At 38.0% G+C, this 10426-nt stretch overlaps 1 protein-coding gene and 1 pseudogene across 1 annotated transcript; one reads left to right on the forward strand and one right to left on the reverse strand.

The window, feature by feature from the left end:
• Positions 1–177: 177 nt before the first annotated feature.
• On the reverse strand, positions 178–5763 carry LOC122663087 (annotated as a pseudogene).
• Positions 5764–6817: 1054 nt separating this feature from the next.
• LOC122663411 (flavonol synthase/flavanone 3-hydroxylase-like) lies at positions 6818–10015 on the forward strand. Its single transcript, XM_043859090.1, has 3 exons — positions 6818–7368; positions 8361–8688; positions 9758–10015. The coding sequence occupies exons 1-3, from the start codon at positions 6842–6844 to the stop codon at positions 9968–9970; spliced, it is 1068 nt and encodes a 355-aa protein (XP_043715025.1). The 5' UTR covers positions 6818–6841; the 3' UTR covers positions 9971–10015.
• The last annotated feature ends 411 nt before the right edge of the window (positions 10016–10426 follow it).

Here is a 10426-nt window from a genome sequence, read left to right on the forward strand (position 1 = left end):
CCTTTTATTAGCGATGACCTAGCTTGATGGTTGAACCAAAGCTCTTCACAATGGCTCATTTATGTTGGATAATAATTTGGTAATTAAGACTGTCTCTATTATTAAGAAAAAATAGATCTCTTATTGATCTAGTAAATAGGTTAATAATAGTAAGGGCCACATCTACTAGGACTGCAACTATATTTTGGACATCATCGTGAAACCAAGCTTATTAACCTTTTCCGATGACAGCAAAATCTTGTGTGAGCATCTGAATAAGATATCCATGAAAGGCCAATTAGCTAGATCTTCCATCTTGGTTTGTCTCAAACCTTCCTTCTTCACAGTCTCTTCCCATATACTTCCCTTATCAGTCATGAATTCCGAAAATCGTAAATCCGGTGAAAACATTTCTTCTTCAATCAATTTCATTCCAAATTTTATTCCAAATGCAGGCCAGATTTCCTTCCAAGTGAAGCTTGGACCATTCGTGACATTAAATGCTTGACCTTTAGTAGATGAGATATTTTCATTTGTTTATGCCCAAATATGTTGTTCAGCAACAAGCCTTGCATCTGCACCATCAATATAAACTTCTTCCCAACACTCTTTTGAACCTCCAAATAAGAAGGGAAGGTTAAGATATTTACATATTGAAGCATAGACACAAAGCCCACCTATGAAGTTATAATAAGTTTTATTACAAATCCCAATAAGCAATCCACAGTCGTGAACCGACCAAGCCACCTTCCCTTCTAGTTTCTCCATCAACAAATCCTCAAGAATGTAGTTGAAGATGTGACCTTCATCAATCTTGGGCTATCTTCATAGTAAAGAATTGGTTTACTATTAGTAGGGCTAGTAAGAGAGAGATAGTGCTTACCTCCAGTTTGAAGAGAGACATGTTTTAATGCTTTGGCTTTAGGGAGAATAGCATTCAAAGCATTGGACATCATAGCTTTGTTCTGTTCACAACACTCAGGGGAATCCAATGGGTATTGGCTTGCCCAAGTGATCCAATACACATGAATTACATCTTCAAGCAAAGAGACCTTCTCTGTAGTTTGAATTGGGTCTAAGAGGTCACATGAGATGAACTGATAGTTAGAACTTGGAATTTGGAGTTCACCAGCTTTACGAGCTATGCCATACACCTTCCATCCAACTCTAATTCTCTCAAACACATCCTTAGAAATGGCAGAAGGGATCGACAGCAGGCCCCCCACCTAGAATCGATTTTTTAGAATAGAAACATTGCCATACAGAGCCTTATTGGCTTCGTTTCTAATTCTGTCCAGCTACTTTTAATTACTATACTAATTTGTTCCTTAATTTCTATTTTAAAGCTTGCTATTTTTTCAGTTAAGTTGTTGTTTGGTACTGATTCTAACCTTATATTTCTAATTTTAGTCATCACAACCTCTTGATTTTTCCCAATCTAACTGTCGGATTCACTTGTAATTTTAGCAACCCATTCCTCACACGTAATATGCGTTGTGATGAGAGTTGCAAACAGATCTTCTTGATATTGCTCTTTTGGAGGGTTATTTGAGACTCTTGTTCTAGACCATAGCAGGCTATTGGTTCCTGACTTTAGGTGCATTTCTCAAGATTTTTTGACACGATTCTTATGGACTTGATTACAGGTCCTTTCTGGTAATGTTGACTATGCAAATTTCAGGTAACATTGGAAACAAATTATTGGTGACTGTAAGTAATTGAAAGTCAGATTTTCCCCCCTCTTGTAAGTATTCTTATTCTTCTCTTTCTTTTCTCTTTTTTATTTGTGGCTAGTCATTCCTGTACCACCATATCCTAGGTACTGAACCAAACCAACCCTGTCACCACTAAATTACAAACAAAAACTCATCACTGCCCCAATCCATCTCAGTATAGGGTGTGGTGAGGCAAAGCGGGATCCAATAAAACCCCAACCATACATGAAGTACTAAATGTTTCTAATTTATATCAATTTTGAAATACTGAAAGAAATAATAGTTACTACATTCAATAAGACTACAGGAGTCTAATGAGACAACATGCATAGTTGGTATAACAAGGTAGACAAATTACATAGCCGTTTTTGTTAGGAAGCAATTAAGAGGTTCTTCAGAAAACATTCTAAAAGGGAGATATACATGAAATAAACATACTATGGTATCCGTCGTTGAAAATTATATTTGGCTACGGAACATATTTCTTACCATCGCGAAAAATCATATTTCTTGTAGTGATGCTTAATCCCTACAACTGTTCCTTAACCTACTGGAGTTGTGTTGCTGATATATTGTGAGTTCTGACCTTTTCTTGGAGTTCTATTGCTGAAACTTCTCCTTCCTTATATTTCTCAATCTGCCCAGCAGATCTTTGAGATTATTTGGATAGTTCCTCCACCACTAGTATTCTTCCATTGACCAGAAGTTGAACCACATCCACTACTTAGTTCTATTGAAAATTAGTCAGTTACTAATTCCGAACTTACTTACTAATTTCAAAACTTTGCCTATATTTCCTAATTTAACCATTGGATCTCAATCACACTTAAAGGAGTTATTCATCCATCTTAGAGGCCTGTTCGACCTTGTTCCCCACCCCATCTGAGTTCTGATTTATCAGATATCAATAGTTTCCAATTCGGTCCTGGTCCTACCTTGTGGGTGATTCGTACTTTGTTGTTTTTGAACCTAGAATAAGAAGAATTATATTAAATAAATGAATCTTTAATTTTGGGTTACCTGGAGATTTGACTTGTTTGGAGTTTTTTATGAGTGAAGGAAGAGAGGAGATTTTGTGACTTGTTCAAAAGAGAAAAATTCTGAACTTTTCTATGGAGTTTTAGGTGGACTAGGGCAGTTTGGTATTATCGTAAGATTAAGGATCATATTAGAGATTGCACATCCTATGGCGGGTGATCAGATATATATGATTAATACAAACTATATTTATATATTATTGTCCATTAATTGAATGCTTGTTACTTTGATCTCTATCTGCAGGTAAAACATATAAGATTGTACTACAATGATTTCAGTTTCTTTATTAGAGATCAGGAAATAGTGAACCCTTGGCTCATTTACTACTAAGTAATTAGCCTTCAAGCATCAATGATGCCGCTGCCGATTATATTATTGAAGTGGCACTGTTCTATAATGAGGCAATAGTTGTTCAAGAGGTTCTAAACAAGTTACAGTTAATTTCAGGGCTAAGGAAGAACAAATTTTCATTTAATTATTAGTATTATTATTTTTCAGATTATGGATCAAGTATTTTCACAATTAAGCCTACTGCCATAATCAAGTATTGCACCGATTAATGATACCTCCTACTTTGATTTAACAACCGGGTGGAGCAAGAGGACAAAAAACTTAGAAATAGAGGACTTTGGGAAGTGCCTCATCCATGGCTTAATGTTTTTAAACCAAAATCACAAATAAAACCATGTAAAGACCTTCTGCTCAAAACCATCTCTGCCATTCCCCCTAATGGACCAATGCTAATCTACTCAATTCTTAGACACTAGTAAGAATTAAACCCAGAAATGCTTATAGCTTTAAACGATATACAAATGCTTTAAACCCAGAAAAAATTAAGCTGTACAAATACTTATATCTTTAAACATATACAGAGCTTTAAACCCCAAAAAAAAAAAAAAAAAAAAATGCTCAACAAAACCGTGAAATGGAAACATTGCACTCAACCTTAAAAGAGAGAGAGAGAGAGAGAGAGAGAGAGAGAGAGAGAGAGAGAAAGAGACAAACCTTGCAGAGAGAACTCTGTTGCCACCGTAGGCAACTGCTCAGAGGGGGGGAGGTAGACAGTAGAGAAGGGAGTGGGAAGGTTGCAGAGATAGTAGAGAAGGGGTTGCGGCTAGGGAATCAAAGAGGTGTGAGTCCGATTGGAGGTTAGGGTTTCACGATGAGAGAGGCTTTTGAAACACTGAAATTGTTGGTGGCAGGTTTGAGATCGGAAAATGTAAAACTCATCGGAAAAAGGAGGTACTCCAGCAGTAATGACAGCAGGCTAGAAATCAACAGAGGGAGGCCTTCCACTTCGATTTCGTGATGACGGTGAGGAATAGAACTCCGAGGAGCTAGCGCTTGACCGCTGATCTCTTCTCCGTCATGTGAGAATGGGGTAGAGATGGTTGGCTAGAGAGAGAGAGAGAGAGAGAGATGTTTCATGAGGGAATGGGATAGAAGAAAGTGGGAAGCTGGAAACTCAGGGGGCCGCTAAAAATTTAAGGCAATTGGGCGACGGAATCTTTAGTACTGTCGTTAAACATATCAGAAAATCGCGACGGTAAGACATATACCGTCGTTATACATGTGTAATCCATGACGAACTTTACATACCTTCATTATAAATATATTTTTCACGATGGAAAAATATACACCGTCGCCCAATTTGAGTTTCTATGACAAATAATTTAGAACCGTCGAGGAAAATAATATTTGGCTACGGACCATGTTTCTAACCGTCGGAAAAAATACAATTCCACGGGGGAAAATACATACCGTTGCCCAATTAGAGTTTCCACGACGGATAGTTACAAACCGTCGCGGAAAATAATATTCTGCTACGCTACTATATTAACCGTCGTAGAAAATTATATTTAGCTACGGACCAGATTTCTTACCGTCGGAAAAAATAGGATTTCTTGTAGTGCCACTTTGATTGTATCTTTTGTTGCCTTGAATAGATCACATAAGGCTTATGTAATTGTGGGTCATATGTCGATCCACTTCTATCAAAAATATGAAAATCCATGATTTTTACAACCATATAATATGGTCTAATTCAAATTTGTTATGGCATCTTATGAAATTATTTTATTTAACTAATTTTACCATGTAAATAAATGACAAAACAAACATTGGAAAATTTTAAAATTTACAATTTACATCGTATTTTACCTCCAAGAAACAAACATCGGAAAATGTTTAAATATGAAAAATTTTAAATGTAAATTTTACATGAAATATTTTACGTTTACGTTGAAACAAACAGTCTCAATGATTGACGAAATTGTGTATCATGACAACCATGCTTTCGCTGTTGTCAAATGAATAAATTTTCTTTCTATGAAAAAATGGCTATGAAGAATTAATCCTAACTAAATCATATATCAAATTGCATTATAAAAAAAGAAGGATACCCAACTTCTTAAAAAAAAAATTTCTTCAGAGAAGTTAGTCATTCGTGCACGGGAGATTCTCCCATTAACTCCATCAAATAGAGAGACAGGAGATGTTTATGTCATTTTGAATGGACATTCATATCCATTTGACTGCATTTCATTCAAATCTACACATGCACGATCGTGTATGAAAATTTTTATTTTTTTACTTTTCAAGACAAAAACCTAACAATGGTTGCGTGATCTATACAATGCCCAACCATGGGTTTCCCACGCTATTCATTACCAAAAGCCAAAAAAAAATATCTCACGTTATCAAGAATTTCAAGAAATAAATTTTTTCTTAAAAAAAAGGAGAAAGAAACCTAACCTTTTTTTGATAAAAGAGAAGGAAACCTAACCTAGAGTCCCATACAACTACTCTGCCCAATGTCCCAAAATCGTTCAGACATCTATTAGAAACTGATTCAAGTTAAGGACAATTCTTCTGTAATTCTAACTTGTAACAAGGTTATTTATGTAAACTCTCCACCGACCTCAAATGCTATTAAAACTCGAATCCCTTGCAACGTGTAATAAATACTTACCAGTGTCTTCAGAAGCATGGGGTTCCATAAATCAGCCATGCAGAGAAGGCGACACGTCATTTCATACCCATCATTCAACGTGTCAATCAAACGCTTGGTCTAAAAGAAGTCTCCGAGTCGCGAGGAATCGTTATGTCTAAGGTTTCCTTATCGGTGCGATTTCATAGTGCCTCTCAGAAAAGTGGGGTGGGATCCACCCTGGGCACCTGACCGAACACTCTGCCTAGGTGGGGTTCACCCTCCTCTTATGAGAGGCACTAGGGAACCGCACCGGTCAGTGAACCGCATATGATAAAAATTGAAGTCGCGAGGTCTATAATGCACAATTTGGGTTTCCTCTTTATCAGCTCTATTTCCTGGCCACCTCCCGAGGGTTGAAATGACCATCCTACCTCTATCCGAACACACTACTCAGGTAGGATCCACCCCCTCATTAGAGGAAATTGAGGAGCGGGAGGGAAATTGAAATAGAGCAGATAAACATAGTCAGTCGTGGCAGGGGCTGGAGAGTCCAACTCAGCAAAACAAGGGTGGTTTTGATCATTTCATAGGTGGGACCCAACCGAACCCCTATGAAATGACCAAACACTCCCTATTTTTTGGGTGTTTTTACTGGGCTGAATCCTCCAGCTCCCACCACAGTTGAAGAAGAACCAGATCCTCTACAGCATGCTACTCATAATGGCTATAGTGGCCTAGACACATCACCGCGCATAATATCCATCTTACCCCTGCTCGGGCAAGGCGCTCGGGCAGGTGTAGAGCGGACATTGTGCAAAGTGGTGTGTTTGGGCCGCTATTGCCATTATGGGCAGCGCATCGTAAACGATCATGATCCTCCTTTAATGCAATGCGGTCGAGTCGACTCGAAATCAACCAGGGCCGATTCTTGGACGTTTTTACGTGACTCTCATAATCACCAAGGAACCACTTACTTATTGAGGTTGTTAGGCCTAACGAGTGGAGAGAACTATTCCACGTCACTCCTTCCCTTTCCCTCCCTCACCCACTGCCTACCATCACTTAACTGTAGTTCCTCCACGCCCCTTTTTTTCTCTGCTTCATCTATAAATTAACCATCGGAGTCAGAGAGAGTTAAAGGCGGATCGAGAAAGCAAGAGAGAGGGAGAGAGAAAAAATGGAGGTAGAGAGGGTGCAACCCATAGCTTCCTTGTCCATTCCAGAGAGTAAGAGAGAAACAATGGAGGTACAGAGAGTGAAAGCCATAGCTTCTCTCTCTATCCCTTCTGAGAGTATCCCTGATGAGTTCATAAGATCCGAGAAAGAGCAACCAGGCATTACAACCTACCATGGACCTGTTCCTGAAATCCCAACCGTTGATTTTAGGGACCCAGATCAGGAGAATTTGGTTCGTAGGATATCTGATGCCAGTAAAGAATGGGGGATATTCCAAGTTGTGAATCATGGGATACCCAATGAAGTGATTGAGAAGTTGCAGAAGGTAGGGAGAGAGTTCTTTCAATTACCAGAGGAAGAGAAGGAAGCTGTAGCTAGGAAACCTGGTTCGTCCACCAATGAAGGGTATGGGACAAACCTTAGGAGAAGTGATGAGAAGAAGAGTTGGGTGGATTTCTTGTTCCATAATATCTGGCCTACTTCATGTATCAACTATCAGTTTTGGCCCAAGAACCCACCTGCTTACAGGTTCGGATCTAAACTTAAAAATGCTGCTTAGTTCATGTGATTTTTTTGATTTTGTTTGTAATATGTGTTCTTCCATCCTCCCATGCACAAGTCTTTCAAGTCTTTTTTTTTTTTTTTAAGAAATGGTTTTCTTGGGAAAAGGAGAGAAGAACTTTAATATTTGACAGATAAGGTCAGAGAAAGATTTTTTTTTTTTTGACAAAAGTTTTCTGTGGTTTCAACCCTTGGATGGATGGGGTGGACTGTAGTTTCTCTTACTTTTGAAAAGAGTAAAATAATTTTGCTGACTCCATAGCAAGGAGGATTCTATGTGTAATAGGAAAATAATCTTCTTCAAATCCGCAAAAATTTGAGTGGGAGATTTCAACACGTTGCAGCTCGAACATTTAATGATCCAAACTCATTGACTTAATGTTGAGTTGATGTCTGAATTGCCAAAAATCTATGATTCTGATGATATGAGGTACCCTTACTGTAGGGAAAATTTAATTTGAGAAAGTTTTCCACCGACCAGGTTGAAGAGAAAAACTCTTCAATTAAGGTGATTTGACGGAAAGATTGCACTTTGAAATAGTGACTACTTTCCCTATTTTTTAACAATTTTGATCCTTAGACGAGCGGTCGTTGTGCGGCCTTATACATACAGGGTGTGGATCCACTCAAGCACGGAGTTCTAGGCAGTAGGTGGGATGGCCATTTTATTTTATTTTGTTTGAAAAAATATTTATTCCACTTTCAAAGTATGATAAATCTATCTTACCATTAGTTGTGAAAAATTTTTTTTAGTGAAAAGGACGCCACCTGATAATATAACCTACGTGGTTCTTGCATCTATATACAATAAACATATAAAAGTATCATACTATTCTTATAAAAAGTCGAAAATCTCGTCCAAGACGATGCTTGCGCACACCTTGGGCTTATACTGCATTTATGTCAGATGTTTTTAGTAATGATACCTTGATGGCAATGTTAATTGTTTGTATGTGCAGAGAAGCCAACGAAGACTACGCTCAATACTTGAGAGGGGTAGTGGATAAGCTGCTGACGACCCTTTCTCAAGGATTAGGGCTTGAAGGGAACATGCTAAGAGACGCTGTAGGTGGAGAAGAACTGGAGTATCTACTGAAAATCAACTACTACCCACCTTGCCCTCGCCCTGATCTGACTCTTGGTGTGCCGGCACACACCGATATGTCAGTCTTAACTGTTCTTGTGCCTAACGATGTTCCAGGCCTCCAAGTTTTCAAAGATGATCGATGGTTTGATGCTAAGTACATCCCCAACGCTCTCATCATCCACATTGGTGACCAGATTGAGGTAACTCAACTTTCTCCCAAAAAAATAAATAAATATATATATATAAAAAAATAACAATAAAAAACACAGTTGTTTCATCTATGTACATGGACATATCATTACCATCTCCTGTTCCGATCCAATTCCTCTCATAGGGGATGGGAAATGAATACCTACCCTCTGCCATAATACATTCTACCTCCCTATGAGAGGCACTGGACCACTGTACCGGGCATTGTATAGGATAGAAAAAAACTTCGTACATGAACCCTACTCTCAGGCATAGGAGTGCGTAAAATTACCTTGCCTCATGTGAAATCAAATGTCTCATCCATGTTGATGCTCTTTCGTGCGTTCTCAGCGGTCCTTGCATTGTTGCAGGGACTATGCATGCGATCATACAACGATCTTTTGCCTTAATAATAATAAGTCCTATTAGATGTCATTATGGCTAGTGAAGTATAACTCTTCACTATTTACCATTTTTTTGGTACGACATTATTTGTCATTTGATAGGACATGGATTAGTCCATATGATAGAAGGCCAAATTTTAATTCAAAGTAAGCAAGGGAAATTGCTTAACTCAAAGATTCAAAGTTTTAGTGAAATTATAAAAAATAAAAAATTTTATCAAATGGAGATGAATATAAAATATAAAATAATTTATTTTGTAATTTTATCAACTTTTACTTATTTTGGATTGAAATTGAACTAATGAAATACTTATTCCTATCACATGGATTAATCCATATAGTGGCACATCCAAATAGTGAAGCGATATATTTGATTATGCATTGTGATGAAAGAAAGAAAACCCTAAAAATAAATAGGGAATAATTTTCATGAGGGAGACTCTTATCTCACTCGGGTAAAGTGCTTGGGCGGGTAAAGTGCTTGGGCAGGGCTATAGGGGTAAGACGATCATTTCTCGCCTTGCTATGTTTATGCATTAATGGCTTGCCAAACAGCTCGGCAGTGGAAGATCTAAATTGAATTTTTACGAACCTCACGTAACTTACACTGAGTTTAACACACTTGAAAGTGATTAGACTTCTTACATGTATATTTATATGCATGCTTTGCTGTCAGATATTAAGCAATGGCAAGTACAAGAGTGTGTTGCATAGGACCACTGTGAATAAGGAGAAGACAAGGATGTCATGGCCAGTGTTTTGCTCGCCACCTGCAGAGAAGGTTATAGGTCCTCTTCTACAACTTGTTACTGAAGAAAGTCCTTCAAAATACAAAACCAAGAAGTACAAGGACTATGAATATTGCAAGCTCAACAAACTTCCCCAGTAGAACTCTCTACTAAAGAAGGAAAGAAAACAAAGTGTGCTTATAAAACAAAGTGTGGTTAATAAAGTGATCCCACTTCTTTCCCTTTCCTTTAGGTTTGGACAATTATGACATTTTAGTTGTTGTATTCGTATTGTGTACTTGCGGAACTTGATTATTTAGAAAGAAAAGATGTGTATGCCAACATGATGTCCTCCATCCGTCAAGCATTTAAAAATAAATATTGAATTGCATTGATAAAATGACGATTTTATTATTTGGTGCGAGGCCCACATTGGAGGCAGAGAAGGATCCATGAGGAGCTAGACTAAGGGCACTAGGCCCATTTATTGATAAGTACCTACAACTACTAGTTTACTACTAATATAGTCAAGAAGGTGGGGTGTAGTCGTCCATCACTCGACCCCTCGACTTACACCACTCTCAATGGGTAGAGGCCTACTGCTGAACTAGAAGCTC

The sequence above is a fragment of the Telopea speciosissima genome, chromosome 5 (genome assembly GCF_018873765.1).
Source record: "Telopea speciosissima isolate NSW1024214 ecotype Mountain lineage chromosome 5, Tspe_v1, whole genome shotgun sequence".
Taxonomy (NCBI): Eukaryota; Viridiplantae; Streptophyta; class Magnoliopsida; order Proteales; family Proteaceae; genus Telopea; species Telopea speciosissima.